Consider the following 16435-nt stretch of genomic DNA (forward strand, 5'->3'; position numbering starts at 1 on the left):
TCATAAACAGATAGTTAAGGTCTCTTTTACCTGTAAAGGGTTAACAAACAGTAAACCAAAAACACCTGACCAGAGGACCAATCAGGAAACAAGATACTTTAAAATCTCGGTGGAGGGAAGCCTTTGTTTGTGTTTTTTGGGTTTTGCTTTGTTCTCTCTGGGTCCTGAAAGGGACTAGATGTGCAACCAGGTTTCTTGCCAATCTCCCTGCTACAGTCTCTTATATATTCAAAATAGTAAGTATTAAGTAGAAAGGCAGTTATAGTCTTTTGATTGTTTTCGGTATTTTCAAATGTGTATTTTGCTGGAAGTATTTTAAATTGTATTTTGCTGGGGGGAGGCTTCTCTCTAGTGTCTATAAGCTGAAAGACCCTGTAACTTTTACCATCTAAATTACAGCGACAACTTTTACTTTTTTTCTTTCTTTTTATTAAAAGTTTTGCTTTTTAAGACCTGTTTGATTTTTTCCCCTTGTTGAGACTCAAGGGAATTGAGTCTGTACTCACCAGGAAATTGGTGAGAGACAGGGAGAGAGAAGCGGGGGGGGGAAACCTGATTTCTCTGTGTTGTGATTCAAGGAGTTTGAATCATGGTGATCTCCTAGTGTACCCAGGGCGGGAAAGATCTGGGAGGAAGAAAGGAGAAGGGGGGGAAATGGTTTATTCCCCTTTGTTGTAAGACTCAAGGAATTTGGGCCTTGGGGTCCCCAGGGAAGGTTTTTGGGGGGACCAGAGTGCCCCAAAACACTATATATTTTTGGGTGGTGGCAGCTTATCAGATCTAAGCTGGTAATTAAGCTTAGAGAAATTCATGCTGGTACCCCAACTTTTGGACTCTAAGGTTCAGATTGGGGAATTATACCATGACAACCTGCAAGTTGATGGAGCCTGACCCAGCCTCCAGTGTCCAGTTTCTTTTTTGCAGGCTCCTTGAATCTTCTGGTTCGTGTGCAGAACAAACGGGCCATCGACACCCAAGTCTGGTCGCTCAGTGAAAACAAAGGAAACGAGTGGAAACAAGCACACGTCCCCATCAGCCCTCCAGGACCCTTTCAGGTAAGCAGGCACTAGACCTGCCCCCCACCTCTTGGGTGCACGCTATGCCCAGGAAGAGCATCACCACAACAGCCCTGTCATTACGCGTTGCCTAACAGGGGATGGACACAGGGTTATGTATGGTACATGGGGGGGAACAGGGCAGTTCCCCACTCCCAAGCTTGTGGGGAGGGAGGGTACTGAAAGTCACAGCCAGTTTCAGGGGGGAAGGAGAATGGGGTTTCATGCCTCTGCAAACCTCTTGCCTAATTCCATCATGCACAAGCACAGATTTGTTACTATCAATCTGCAGCTGAGGCGAGCACTGTCCTGGGAACTGGTCTGATACTGCAGGGTTGCTCATGAATGCTGGATCAGTGCACTGGGCTGTTACGCTAGCACTTGTGAGCTTCCTGTTGGGGGCAGGGTTGTGCGCTCTGGAGCCATGCACACTGGTTTCTTGTTGTAGCGTTGCTTGTGAGCACTGGGCTTTGCACTTTTTTGGGGCTTGTGAGTGCAGGGGCACACATCCATTAGTTGTTGTAGGGTGCTTAATGCAATGCCTTGCATGCTGGGTTGGTGTTGTAGGGTTGCATGTGAGTGCTGAGTCTCCGTAGACTGATTTGTTGTATAAGCCTGAAGTGCCTATACTGTGGGGTGCTATAAAATCACAAATAAGAGCCTGAGTGCAGCATGATGCTGGGTGGCGAGCAGGCCATGGTGCTGGGTGGCGAGCAGGCTGTGTGTGCTCTCTCCAGGTAGGGTGACCAGACAGTAAGTGTAAAAAATCAGAACAGGGGGTAGGGAGTAATAGGTGCCTATATAAGAAAAAGACTCCAAAATTGGGACTGTCCCTATAAAATTGGGACATCTGGTCACCCTATCTCCAGGGTAGCTGAGCAGGGACTATAGTGGCCATGCAGGACTAGTAGTGGGGGTGGAGGGAAGAGGGGATGAGCTAGAAGCTGGGTTTTACCCCTCTCCTCAGTGAGTGAGAGCTGGCACCAATTGTGTACCCCCTGCCGCCAGCAGGTAGTGATTGAGTCTCTGCCCCTGGGCTGCCAGCAGAGTTTGGTAACCATGGGAACAGAAGAGGGAGCTCAGGCTGATGAATGACAGGCTCTGAGAAGGAAGGAGCCAGTCTCTCCAGGATTCCCGACCAGGATGGGTGGCATAGGGAGGGGAGCCCTACAGCCCCCAAATGGAGATGCAGGAGATGCCCCAGAGGTGGAGTGGGAATTGCTGTCTCCTATCTGTGGGGAGCAGGGGCTGCCCCAGTTCAACTTACTCCCATCCCAGTGCTTTGGTGACAGTAGGTCCCTCACTGGCCTGCCCAAGAGCACTCAGGAGAGTGACCCTCTGCGCACTGCAGGCGTGGCAGGTGATAAGCACAAGGAACCCCACGCTCAGGCAGCTGGGGGGTTGGAGAGGGAGAAGAGCCCCATGGGAAACAGCCTAGGGGCTGCAGGGGAGTGACCAGAGGGCTGGGAGAGCAACAAATCCCACTCCAGGGGCTCAGCCGGGGGGCAGCCAAGTGGCTGTAGGGAACAGAGACTGTTCAGGGGGGTGACCAGTGGGCTACAGAAGCCTGGGACCCTGGGCTGGGGGTAGAACCCCCTTACGGTCACGGCACCTATGCTGGGCAGTTGGCATCTGTGGATGTGGCACCCTGTGTCCTACCTGTTCTGTATACATGAGCCTGGCCTGTCAGTGAGGCCATTCCCCTGCCTCGGGGCAGCCCCCCTCACTGTTCATTGTCTCTGTCCGCAGATCATCTTTGAAGGCGTCCGCGGCACAAGCTATGAGGGGGACATTGCCATTGATGATGTCACTCTGAAAAGGGGAGACTGCCCAAGGAAGTCGATTGGCCCAAATAAAGGTGAGTGTGTGAGAAGGCTTGAGTATGCATGTGAGTGGGCACCTGGGGGGCTGCTAGATGAAGAATGGCGGGGGGAGGATCTGATGTGTTGGTATTAGCATGTATCGGTGAACAGAGAGGGAGCATGTGTAAGTATAAGTACACGGTGTGTGTTGCTGGGTGAGTGTTAGCAGGATGTCTGTGTCTGTGCTGTTTTTACATCAGTGTTGCTTGGTGTGGGTGGGTTGGTGTGTGCGCTGGGGATGCGGGTAGTGTGTTGGGTGAGTGTTGGTTGTCAAAGGGGTATGTATGGGTGTTTGAGTTGAGGGTATGTTGGTTGGGTCAGTGTAGGGTGGGTGTTGGATATTAGCTGGGTCTGAGTGGACGCTGGTGCAATGGGAGGTATTAGAGTTGAGTGTCTGGTATGTTGGGGGGTGTTGGATATCAACTAGATCTGTGTGGGTTTTGGGAGGGGTGTTAGATGTCAGTTGGGTCTGTGTGGGTGTTTGTGTTGGGTGGACAGTGTGTAGGGTAGGTGTTGGTTGGGTGTAAAGGAGGTTTTGTTGGATGGATGGCGTGTAGGGTGATTGTTGGATGTTGGTTGGGTGTGGGGGAGGTTGCTTTGGGTGGGTGGTGTGTAGGGTGGCTATTGGATGTTGGTTGGATCTGTGGGGGGTTGTGGTGGGTGGGTGGTGTGTAGGGTGGGTGTTGGAGGGTGTGGAGGGTTTTATGGGGAAGTATACACTTACTGCTCAGTGTATGATGACACATTATTAAAGCAAAGCCTTCCAACAGGAAAGGGGAAGAGCGTTTAGCTGCCTCATTAGGTAAAACCCTGACAGCGTAGGACACAGATCTCATAGACTCATAGGTCAGAAGGGACCAATATGATCATCTAGTCTGACCTCCTGCACAAGGCAGGCCACAGAACCCTACCCATCCACTTTTACAACAACCTCTAACCCAGGACTGAGTTATTGAAATCCTCAAAATTGGTTTGAAGACCTTAAGCTGCAGAGAATCCACCAGCAAGCGACCCATGCCCCACGCTGCAGGGGAAGGCGAAAAACCTCCAGGGCCCTTGCCAATCCGCCCTGGAGGAAAATTCCTTCTCGACTCCAAATATGGGGATCAGCTAAACCCTGAGCATGTGGGCAAGACTCACCAGCCAGCACCCAAGAAGGAATTCTCTGCAGTAACTCAGTTCCCATCCCATCCAACATCTCCCCGCAGACCATTGAGCAGACTTATCTGGTGATAATCCAAGATCAATTGCCCAAATTAAACTATCCTATCATAACATCCCCTCCATATACTTATCAAGCTTAGTCTTAAAGCCAGAAAAGTCTTTTGCCCCCACTACTTCCCCCACATTCTCATGGTCAATGTGACATTGCTGTTCAGTTGCTCCAGAACCTCTAACCCCTGAACTGGAAAATAATAGTCCAGGGTCATTGTGACCTTAAAGAATGAAGCAGAATCCATATGGATGGTTGTAGCGATGTGGAACTCACCCCTGCAGCACCTTCTGCTGGTCTCTTCTCAGAATTAGCTTGTCCAGCCTCCGGAGCACCCTCTTCAGGCTGGTGTCCCACTGCTGCTTGGCCCTCGTGTCCCTCCCTGGACTCCAGTGCCCTGTTATCTGAGGTGCTGCCCCCTGACAGTAACACCTCACTCTTGGGGTCTCCCCTCCCCAAGGAACCCCCACTCCCCCATCCCCACCTCGCCTCAGTCGTAGGCTACTGTCAGTCACCAACTAGCCCCCATGCCCTGGGGCAGACTGCGGTATAAGCCACTCATCACAGGCAAGGGGGTTTTGAACCTGCTGCCTTTCTCTGCAACCCAGTACCTCTCTGGGGCCTTGAACAAGGCCCTGCAGCCTGGGGAGTTGCCAGCCTGGAGCTCTCCAGCCTCGTTGGCCTTTCCCCAGCCCTGCCTCACTCTAGGTGCTCTGAGCTTCCCAGCAGCCAGCCCCCCCCCCCCCCCCCCCGAAAGCAGAGAGACTGACTGGTCCCCAGTCCACTGCCCTCTTATAAGGACCAGCTGTGACTACTTCCCCAATCAGCCCAGCCTAAGGCTCCCAGCCCCAACCCTCTCCAAGGGCTGGCTTTTAACCCCTTTCAGGCCAGGAGCAAGTGACCACCCCACTACAATGGTGTTGCTGTACCTTCTAGCTGGTCAGAAACCTGCAACTGAGCACTGAACTCTGTATTAATATGCCAAGGTCTTGGCCAGGGTATTAGGCAGTTGCAAGATCACTATTTCTGGAAAGGCTTATGAAGCATCACAGATCCTGTACCAGTGGAGCTGGCTAACACTAGTTATTTGAGTAGCCTTGGAAAGGGGGTAGATCTTCTTTGAGCTTTTAAGGCTCAAGTCCTCCAATGAGGGACAGACTGCATCAGAACTGAGGGTGCCAGCTAACCCGAGAACCCTAGAATTTCGAGATTGAACAGAAGTAGCTGTATTGGGGCCTATTTAGTCCACCTCTGAGGCCCAGGCAGGACTGTTCCCTAGAGTATACGCTGGAGCTGCTTGTTTAGTCTCATTCTAAATGTCCTTAGCAATGTGCCTTTTCCCTGGGGAGACAGTTCCCCAGCCTAATGAATCTTATAGTCAGGAAATACTTTCTACTTCGCTTCGTTTCACCATCCCACTCTGAACAATCTCTCTCATTTCTTAGAAAATGCACTTTTCACATACATGTAGGTGGATCTCAGATCACCCTCAGTCATTGTTTTGGCAAGAAAGATTTAGTTCTTTCATCTTCACTCAGAAATAAACCCTCTTGCCCCATTATCATTTGTGGTCTTCTTCGCTAAGCCTCTCCAGTTTGACGATACCTTCCTGACATGAAAGGTGTCTAAAGAGGGACCCTTCCCTCCTGGCTGTAGAATGTGATGCTATGGCTGTACGATGTGATGCCATGGCTGTACTATAATAGCCAGTTTGTTGCCACATTGTAGTGGGAAAGAGGAATGCTGGTTTTTCCTTGACTTCTGTCCCTGAGCATGAATGCTAGTGTCCCACGAGCGTAATCCCAGCTACAGTCTCAACTGGATCCCCAAGAAAGAGAGTAGGACAGCAGGTATCCAGTGTATGTGGAGCTTGCAGTTTCCTGTGGTGACAGCTAGCACTGATGTTGGTTGACTTGCTTTACATGGTATGTCTGTTTTCCATAACCAATCTCTCTCTCTCTCTCTTTGGCCTGCAGCAGTCGCCCTTCCAGGGAGCGGCGTCCCAACCCTGCACAGGTCTTCTCTCAGTGGGCCACTGACTTTTTTCCTTTATGTGCTGCTCAGATGATGGCAAGCAAGCATTCCTGTCTTCTGGACAAGACATTCCTGCTCCTTTCCTACTCAGTCACCTCTACTCCTCTTCCTCCCCTTCCTCACTGGCACACCAAAGTGTCCATATGTTACCAAAGACTGACAAGCATGACCACGCAAAGGGATCTGCTCAGAACCTGGTGGATTCCTCAAGTCATAATGTCTAAAAAAATAAAAAAATAAAAACACAAAATGAGAGAGAGAGAGAGGAAGGAAGAAAACAATCACACAAGAAGGAATGAAGAAAAATGGGAATGACAAAAATGTAAAGAACAAATGAAGGAGGAAACTCCCCCTCCCCGTGTTTCCTTGGGAACATCTGACAGGACTTCCTCAGGGAAGTGGGAACTTTTGTTTTAAACAAAATATATATATATATTAAAGCACAAATTTCTACCAGAACTGTTACCTTCTTTACTGCAGAGGCCACAGCTTAGGAGACCATGTATCGCAGCGCTCCCCTTTTGACTCTCCATGTTCCACCTTTATCCTGCTGGCTCTGACTACTGTGTACCAGCTGCAGCGCCCCTACGGTAACATCCCACCTGTCTCCATTTGGGGCAGCTCACCTCCCGTGTGCTGGTTGGCCATAGACTCTCGCCTCATGCTTCATGTGCTTCAGTGTCTCCATCCGCATCTTCCAAACTTCCATATATTCAATTGTCTATGTGTGATTTGCTTTAATCCACACAGCACTCCTTCTCCCACTTGCTGTGTCCTGCCGCCCCGCCCAAAGAAGTCAACAGCGGAGTGGACTCATCATCTGGATTGTACTAAGTGGTGGAAAAACCCTGGGTCGATCCAACTGCAGCACTGGCCACCAAACGCTCCCAGGTGCTTCTCTCTCTGCATCTCTCTCTTCCCACCACTGGGTGCACAGACTCTGATGATGGAGCCGAGGCTGCAAACAAAAGCCTCTCAGTGGGATGGAGCTGGCAGAGTGGTGACATGCAGACAGCACTTGTCAGTCAGTGCACATTGGAGTGGGAGCTGCAACAGTCTTGGGGCCAGGATCTCCTCTAAGATTTTTTTGGTTAACTAACTTCTTTCTTCATTCCACTGTTAGCCTTCCCTGCCCCAAGCTCCTATTTCCTTTCAGACTGTGGGAAGAGGCATGGATTTGCACCCTTTATACTTCCCCACCCCAAACCACAGGCCTCTCCTAGTCTCCAACCCTTGTGCTCTCTGAATGGATCTGAAATTGCAGCTGCTGCCTTGAACTTCAAGAACTTGTGGTCCCCAGGATGTATTAGCTACAAGGGAGGTGCAGGGGGGCAGCTGGGTTCCCTTCACCAGAGTAACAATCAGAGGAGCCAGGGGATGGAATGGGCACTGAAGCTCCTGGGTGACTGGGAAAAGCAGGTGGCTGGATCCCAAAGAGGGGATCATTCTGGTTTTCACTTCTGTTGGCTGCTGGGGACAAGGGCGCAGGTAGAGAGAAAGTTGGGATTTCTTCTTCATGGAGTTCATGCTGCCACCGTGAAGGAATAAAGCCAATGTCTCAGGAGAGTTGCCTCTTGGCTCTGACCCTGTTCCAGCCAGATCCATCCTGCTCCCTACTGCAGCCATGGCTTGGCCTGGGGGTGACATGGTGTGTAGGTATCTGCTGTACCAGGTGAACCCAGGAGCAAGGTCTCCCTTAGGCTAGACAAGTAGGAGCCATGTTGACCTTGTTACAGCTGGAAACAGCTCTGGGCCTACCTTTCTCTCACCCCTCCCACCGAAGAATAATGTTAGCTGTACCTGTGTGTGGGGGGGGGAGATTCAGTGAGGTGACACTCTTTCCTCTGAGGCACACCCAGTCTGCTCACTATTCCAAGAGCACAGCAGAGGTATACTAACCTGTCTCAGGTGTAGACTCGCCAGCACACATGCCCCCACCCCACCCTCCTTCATGACTTTATCATAAATTTTGGCTTCTCTGGACAATAGCGTGTAGCTAAATCAACTCAGTGTATCACCTGCCCAATGCCTTCTGCGATGCTTGGCTTCCCAAAATGTCTGAGGCTTGGCTTCCCCTCACACCCGGTGGGGAGGCCTGTGTTCAGTGCTCTACCTTCCTGTCCAAGAGACCCATCTTCCAGTCCTCGAGCCAACCGCTCACTCACCAGGCCTCTGGGAGATGGCATCTTGAGTCATTCTGCAGTGACCCTCATGGCCAGTGTAGGAGGTGTGCTGATGGGCTCCAAAGGGCAGGGCCGGCTTTAGGCCGATTTGCCTGATTCCCCAGAATTGGGCCCCGTGCCTAAGAGGGCGCCATGCCTTAGGCGCCTTTTTAATTTTTTTTACTCACCCTGGCGGTGGTCAGTTCCACTGGGGTCTTCGGTGGCCCCGCTCTCCTGGCTGGAGCTCCAGCTGTATTGCTGCAGCCCCACGGCCCCATGACTGCAGCCAGAGCTCCAGCTGGAGTGCGGCAGCCCCACAGCCCAGCAATCCTGGCCAGAGTGCAGCAGCCCTGCGGTCCCGCTCTCGGGGTCGCGGGGCCGTGGGGCTGCCACGCTCCATCTGGAGCTCTGGCTGGAGCACGACAGCCCCACGGCCCCGCGACCCTGCCCAGAGTGCAGCAGCCCCGTGGGCCTGCTCTCCTGGCTGGCAATCCAAAGTGCTGCCAAAGACTGGGAGCGCCGCCTGCTGAGTACAAGCCCCGCCCCCCTCAGGATTTGGGCCCTGCACTTGCTAAAGCCAGCCCTGCCAAAGGGAGTCCCATCCAGTCATCCTCGGTCATCCTCAGCCAAAAAAAGGGTGTTGGGCTGAGGCGAGCCTTCACAGGGGACTTCCCAAAAGATATCGAAGGGTCCAGCCACGGGGTTCCAAAACTCCAGTTGATGATTTTCCTCCTCTCCAGGACTGAGAACTCTGCCCTCTTCCTCTGCTTAGTCCCTCCACCTCTATCTTCTGAGCCCAGGTCTTAGTCTCAGTGAACATTTAGCAAGGGAATGTGGTACCTTTGCCATTGGCCAGACATTGGAGTGGGGCCCTGCAGGATAACCTCTCCCTACTGCCAGCAGACACTGGGAAATGCAACCAACCAGCCCCCAGCTTTTTAGAAAATCTCCTTCAGTTCTATGCCCCAGAATGTGGTCTCTCCAGGAAGCAGCTTTCTTTTCTCCTTGTATGCTTTCCAAGGGGTCTGATCTCAATCCTTGGAGGAGAGCCGATGCTTTCCACAGGCAGCACAGGGGCCTGGGTGTTTAGTGCTAATGATTTGGGTCAGCTGCCAAGGTTCTCTATCATGTTGCAGCAGGCCTTGGGATGGAGTATGTTCCTTTCCAAAAGAGCTAGCCATGAGAGCCCATATTTTCTTCTCAGTGTGGGGGTGGGGAGGAGGCAGGTCATGAATTTGCACCTTTTGAAATTTTTGGGGAATGTGGGTGAGCTCTTGTGATTAAGTTCCCCTGAGGAGGAACAGGAGGCATGCTACAGAGGTGGAGGAGAGGGATCAAGGTCTTTAGCAAGAATTATCCCTGAGCAGGGCCAGGTGAGAATTGACTGATTCTAAAAAGGAAAACCTGTGACCCCTACATCCCTGCTTTACTGCAGCATCTGGCCCATTCACCACACAAACAGGAATGTGCCAGAGCCACTGAACTGACCCACCACGCTCAGGGTCACACTCCTGTCCATGGTATTAGGGCTGGAGAGCAGTACAGATTTTTCCCTTAGACAGCAATTGCCTTCTCCATTCATTGGGCTCAAACGATCACTGCTTTTTGGCCAGTTTGCCCTTTTATAAATCTCAGGGAGCCCCTGTTCATCCCTCCCTTCCTAGATTCCCTTCCCCTTTATCTGTGGCTTGAAAGCAGCTGGTGTTGTGTTTACTGGAGCTTCATTAACCCAAGTGCCTCAGCTTGTCAGAGTATTAAGGATGAAAGGAAGGAATTCATTGCACTGTCAGTAGTGCTGAGTGTGTGGAACAGAGGAAGGAGCCAGTTCAGCAGCAAGGATGCCTCGCTTCAGGGCGATGGAGACTGCACATGTGAGTGGGAACATGCTGTTATTCCTTAGAGGCCTGGTCACCTTGACACAGGGGACCTCACAAACTAAGCTGGGTTGTGTTATGTGGTATTAAATCAGGGGTAAGCAATCTATGGCACACGTGCCAAAGGTGGCACACGAGCTGATTTTCAGTGGCACTCACACTGCCTGGGTCCTGGCCACCGATCCGGGGGGCTCTGAGTTTTAATTTAATTTTAAATTAAACATCTTAAACATTTTGTAAGCCTTATTTACTTTACATACAACAATAGTTTAGTTATATATTACAGATTTATAGAAAGAGACCTTCTAAAAAATGTTAAAATGTATTACTGGCACGCGAAACCTTATATTAGAGCGAATAAATGAAGACTCGGCACAGCACTTCTGAAAGGTTGCTGACCCCTGTGTTAAATAGATGGGAGACTCCGAGGAAACTTCAGGTACTGCAGGAAATAGTATTTGTGGTTAGGGATCAGTACTAACCCCAGCCTCTGCACTGTGCTTTCAGATGAGGTCTAAAACTAAGTTCTGCACCCTGTGTCATTAAAGATCCCCTGGCACTTTACACGGGTGTTAAACCCAGTGTTCTGGGCAAATTATAATCGTTACATTTCATTACAGTGTGCTTCCTTCAGGTTCTGATGCAGTTTCAATTAGATACATTAGCCTTCGCTTCCTGATCTTTACTGTTGTTGTGTGACTGTTAAGTAGCTGCTTTGTTCCACTCCAGAGGTGGCTGCATTTCAGATTATTACTTGCTATAGTTTGGCACTCCCTGCAGGAGAACAGGTGCTATATCTGTGTAAGTGACTGTGTTTATTCACAGGGAGATCTTTGGTAGGTAGTTGTAGAGATGAAGTAGGGCATTGCTATGTGGGTGTAATCCAATATATATTCAGCCCTTTTTTTTTCAGTACATGAAACAAAATGTGCATGCACAGGCATAGATTGCAGGTATCAGATGTAGTGAGCGATACTGTATAGTTAGGCTTGCAAAGGAACTTTTATTTGAAACCTTTCCGCAGTTGCTCAGTGCATTCTGAAAAAATATTTCTTTTTTATTATAATTCCCCACATTGGAGTAACAGCCCCAGTTACAGGTCACCAACCTAGGATTTTCAGCTATGCAAGTAGGCACTCCCACTGCTTGCAGTACAGGTGCATCTTCTTTGGCTGGTACGGTAGTAGACTTCTATCCTTTTACATGACTCAGCCACTAGAAGGCAACACAACTGGCATGTTACATTTGATCTCAGGTCATGAGCAAGTCCGTTGGAAAGTCTGAGGGAAAATCGTTCCAGCCACTTTGGAATGAAAGCAAGCAGGAAAAGAAATATGTATTTTTTTCATTATTTAAAAAATTATTCAAACTTTTTTTTAACACACAAGAAGTTAAAAAACACCTGAAGTTTAAAACGTTATGTTTGACACGTGTGCGAATCTACATCTATATCATCTCTCAATGCACCAGTTAATTATCAGCCTTGCAGAAATGTTACCCCGGGGAAGCAGTTTTATCTGGGGGTGGAGGAGTGGGAAAGCAGTACAATACAAATGTTTGTTCACAGGTTTAGCCTGGGATACATTTCATGACAGTTTTGCAAGGCTGATTGATGGTGTGTATATGTATTAATGATCATGCTACAAATGGCATTTCATTCCCAGCTGCTATTCAAGGCAACTGAAATTCTAACTTCGTAGTATACGAGGCCCTTTGGGCCCCAGCCCATTCAGAAACACTGCAAAGAGTCTTCAGTATCCATGAGAGAGCAGGCACTGTAGTTCACCTCCTAGCCTGGTCTGTTCTTAGTTCCTGCAAGCCAGCAGTATCGAGAGAGTTGCTGTACCTCTGGACTGGTGTTTTGTGCTTCTCAACCTGCAGACATTACTGGGTTTACAATGGCGCCAGTGGTGCCATGGAGCCAGTCCCATGCTCAGAAGGGGCCCTGGCCTGCTCTGCTTGCACTGCGCCCTGAGACCCTGCCAGCCCACTGGCTTGCACCCCACCCATCACTTGCTCCTCTTGACCTGCCTGCCAAGGACTTCTCTCTGCCCCCTAGCCAGACCCCAGTGCACCTCCAGCTCCAGGCAGTCTCTGCTTCCCACCACCTGTGGGTCCCCACCTGTCTCCTTGGAGCTGAGCCACCTGGGACTGGTGCAGAAGCCTGGCCAGTTTCAGGCAGCCGGGGTGTGGGGGACAGTGTGGCAGGCTTGGCTGGGCCCCTCCAGGCAAGTAGATCCTGAGGGAGCCCAACCAGGGCAGTCCCTGGCCTGGATGATTGCGCCACTCCTGAGGGGCCGGAGCAATTCCCCAGATTTCTGGGACCAGCCATGGCTGCGCTGCTGGCTCAGCCCAGCAGACACAGTTGCTTCCTAGCAGGGCTAGTGGATGTGGCCAGGAGGCAGGGTATGGGGGAGTGGCTCTTGCGGGTGGGGCTCTTGCCGAGGGAGGATGCTGGGCTGTGAGGGGGTGAGGAAGGTGTGTGTGTTGAGGTGCTGGGCAGTTGTGGTGGGGCTGCGGGCAGGGGGATGCTGGGCAGGGGTGGTGTGCAGGGCACCGTGCATATGTGGGAGGGCTTGGGAGGGGCTCTGGACATAGGGAGTCGGGGCAGTTGCGGGAGCAGGTGCTGTGTGGTGCGGCATGGGCCCACCCCCAATGGGAAGGGGCACGCTGGCAGCACAGGGCAGGGGAAGACACTGTTTGTCTGGCAACAGCTGGTTTGTAAATAGTGCCCTTGCACTGGCCTGGGCGGAGTGGGACCGCCACTGCCATGCCCCTGCCCAGCCCCTCGCTCCAGGAACTGATCTCCCCACACCATGCTCCATTGCACCCATAGGGGCCCACAAATATGTTTGGCACCGGGCCCACAAAAGGTTAATCCGGCCCTGCCTGCAGAGGGGATGGTCACTGGTGATTATGGACCAGGGTCTGTTCCAAGATGTCCATTGGGCTGTTGCCATATAGCTAGAAGATCCACCACTGAGCACTGGGTCTCCACTTTGAAGCAGTCCTTGTTTTCAGTCATTGGCCAGGCCCGATTGCTAGTGCCTGTTTCTCCCACACTCCCAGCAAAGTTGAGGCAGCAGGTTGAGCCTGCACTGGTGAAGGGGGAAGCTGCTCTGAGTGACCCCATGTGCAGAGCAGCATCGACAGGTGCCAAAAGCAGTGGCCCCCAGCGCCCTTTGAAGAAGGGCATGAATGGATCTCTGCCTCATCCCACTCAGAGAGGGGCGTTTGCCTTAATTATTATTTCCTTTTCTGTAGCCCCGAGGCACCCTTGCCATGGAGCAGGCCCCCCTGGTGCTGGGCGTTGTACAAACACAGAACAAAAAGATGGTCCCTAGTCTGAGAGTTTCCAATCTGTGTTCTTGACAAGAGACAACGGCTGCAAACAGACCAACAGGAGGAGCACAAGGAAACAATGAAACAGAATTGATCAGCATGACAGGCAGTTGGCAAGTGCTTTGCAGGAGCCTTGTGGCAAAGGCGAGTTTGGAAGGAGGCTACAGGGGTGGATGTTTTAAGAGAGCAGCCTGCCAAGCATGTGGGGCAGCATGGGAGGAAGCATGATGGCTTGTTTGAAAATGGAACAAGTGGATAGTGGAGGCTGGCAGCATGGGCTGGTCAGAGGCAAGAGTTGACGTCTCAGTAGTAAATGAGAAAGGATAGGGAGGGTGGGACAGGCCACGAAAGGCCATGAAAGTGAAAACAGGCAGCTTGATACGACAGGGAAGGGGCAGCCATCGGAGGGATGCAAAGAGAGGAGTGACGCGGTCAGAGGGCTGGGCTAGGGAAATGATCTGTGCAGCAGCATTCTGAATGGCTCCAGGCAGGGCATGCCAGCAGTGGTCAAGGCCAGAGAGAAGGATGTTGCAGTAACTGAGACACAAGCGGATGAGAGCCTGGGTGAGAGTTTTACCTGTGTGGATGGATAGGAAAAGCCACATCTTAGGCTATGTCTACATTACCGCAGTAAGTCGCCCTACGCTACGCAACTCCAGCTGTGTGAATAACGTAGCTGGAGTCAACGTACCTTAGGTCGAGTTGCCACGGGGGGTGGATGGGAGACTTACCTCATCTTCTTGTCTGGGGTGGAGTACAGGGATTGACTGGAGAGCAGTCAGCTGCCGATTTGGTGGACCTTCACTAGACCCGCTAAATCGACCCCCATTGGATCGATCGCAGAGCATTGATCCCGGCTGTAGCGTAGACCTGCCCTTAGAGATGCTGTGCAAAGGAAATCTACAAGATTGGGACTTAGCCTGGGTGTGAGAACCTGGAGAGAGGTCTGAGCTAAAGATGACACCCACCTCACGGGCCTGAGTGAATGGCATGATGGTGGTGCTGCCCACAGTGATCAAGAAAGGAGAAATCAGGAGGGGGAACAGAGAACTGTGTTTTACACACACTGAGCTTGAGCTGATGGCTAGACATCCATGAGAAGGTGTTCAAGGGACAGGTCAAGATTTTAGCATGGACAGAAGGAGACATCTTTGGAGCAGAGGTAGATCTGAGAGTTGTCAGCAGGGACCCGGCAGTTGAATTTGGGTTTGCAGATGAGATTACCCAGAGCTGAACGAGGAGCTCAGAGTGGTGTAATTTCGATCACCTTTGTATGCTGCAGCCCTGCCAATGAGAGACAGCCATCCTGCCCCCAAGCTGCAGCATCCCCATGCCACCAGTGCCAGGGAAGGAACGGGGCATGCCAGTCACTGCTGGCTCTGCCACTGGAGGCTGGGTTCTCTGGGGAGTGGTATTACAGCTCCAGGCCACTGAGATCTGTTCCTGGAAGCTTTCTTCAGCCTTTTTGGTGGCAGTGGTGGGAGGCTAAATACCAATTTCCCCAAGCAACCCAGCAGCCTTGCCTCCGCTCCACATCCCTCCCTGAACCCCTTCTCCATGATCCCAATCCCTATCTGCACCACACTGTCATTGTTCTCAGGTGCCCCATGCATACAGTGCTCCTGGCCTCTCAGAAGCACGAAGCACGTTGCAGCTGGTAATCTGCAAGTGCTGTTAGGGCTGGAACTGCCAACCCTTGTAGTTTTACCTTTGTCCGATTGCTTTTTCATTCGCCCTGTTCAACCTTGGATGATGCTAAATAAATGAGCGAGACATTTGCAGAGAAACAAGTCCCATGGTGCTTTGGAAATTGCATTTTAACAGGACCCAATTTATGCTCCACAGTAATAGCCAGGAGATGGTGGTTAGCAGCAGGAAACTGATAGCACCAATACACTCAGCAGCCCCGAGATGAGAGCAAGGGCCTTTGAGTGCTGCTGAGTCCCCCTAGAAGGGCGTGCAGTGAATCGGCACCCAGCCATCAGAGTGGAAATGTGCCACAGCCAGTCCATCACCTTGTTTCTGTGCAGTGGGATTCTGGGGGCCGTGAATGGCCACTCAATGCCTGGCAGTGTTGCTTTAACCCTGCAGCAGTCAAACGTGGCCCCAGTGCCATATCTGGCCTCTGGAGGTACAGGGCACCCCTGAGCTGCCTTCCTCTTTAACACAGCCATGGGGCCTGCAGAAACCACGTTCCAGGCTGCTCAGGAAGGTAGCATGTTAGGAACCGTCGCCTCTGTGGCTCACACTTTCCTGCGAGAGCAGCAGCAATGTGCTTTGTTTCCATCCAGTTAGATGTGATTCCTGAGGATCCCAGTATTTAGCAACAGAACCCTGGGTTGAGCGTAATCTGAAAAGGAACCCTGCTTTAACCTTTGGGTCCCTCCTAAACTTGGATGTTACATCCCTCCAGCTCTGATGGGCTGCAGCATGGCAGGAAGTCAGAGCTCCCCCGTCCTCACTCCCTGAGGCTGAAGGCAGCCTGAGCATGCAGCTGCCTTTTCAGCAGAGATCCTTTATAGAGAAGAAGAGAAGCCAGAGAGAGGAAGAGCAGTTTAGCCAGGCGAGGGATTGCTTGCCAGCCTTGCTGCAGGCTGTGTAGCTGAGTGAATCTGCAGCCACATACAGCATGTGTTGTGCTTTGCATTCATTTGGTGTGGGACCCCCATGTCAGGAAAGCTGTCCCTCCCACTCGTCTCCTAGCCCTGCCTTAGCCTGTGTTGGCCTGAGGGTGTCATTTAAACTACCTAATGATTGAGGATGGGGCTGGTGGCAAGAAACATCTCCATTCAGATCTTGACCCCTGCTGTGGCCTTGGCCAAGGCACTTAATGGCTTGGTGCCTCAGTTTCCCCACTGGGAAAAAGGGGGATTGTAGCTACCCCCATAGGTGT

The 16435-nt window shown here is 51.5% G+C and overlaps 1 protein-coding gene across 2 annotated transcripts in view; it reads left to right on the forward strand.

Moving 5' to 3' along the window:
- Nucleotides 1-6817, forward strand: part of MDGA1 (MAM domain containing glycosylphosphatidylinositol anchor 1) — a 198261-nt gene extending 191444 nt beyond the window's left edge. The window contains exons 15-17 of one of the 2 annotated variants that reach the window (XM_050948668.1): nucleotides 925-1055; nucleotides 2805-2913; nucleotides 6195-6817. In XM_050948668.1, coding sequence (XP_050804625.1) covers nucleotides 925-1055; nucleotides 2805-2913; nucleotides 6195-6388 — 434 coding nt within the window. In that variant the 3' untranslated portion in view covers nucleotides 6389-6817. Of the gene's footprint in view, nucleotides 1-924; nucleotides 1056-2804; nucleotides 2914-6106 lie in introns of both variants that reach the window. The other variant, XM_050948669.1, reaches the window with a different exon arrangement.
- The last annotated feature ends 9618 nt before the right edge of the window (nucleotides 6818-16435 follow it).

This window comes from Gopherus flavomarginatus, chromosome 4 (assembly GCF_025201925.1).
Source record: "Gopherus flavomarginatus isolate rGopFla2 chromosome 4, rGopFla2.mat.asm, whole genome shotgun sequence".
Lineage (NCBI taxonomy): Eukaryota > Metazoa > Chordata > Testudines > Testudinidae > Gopherus > Gopherus flavomarginatus.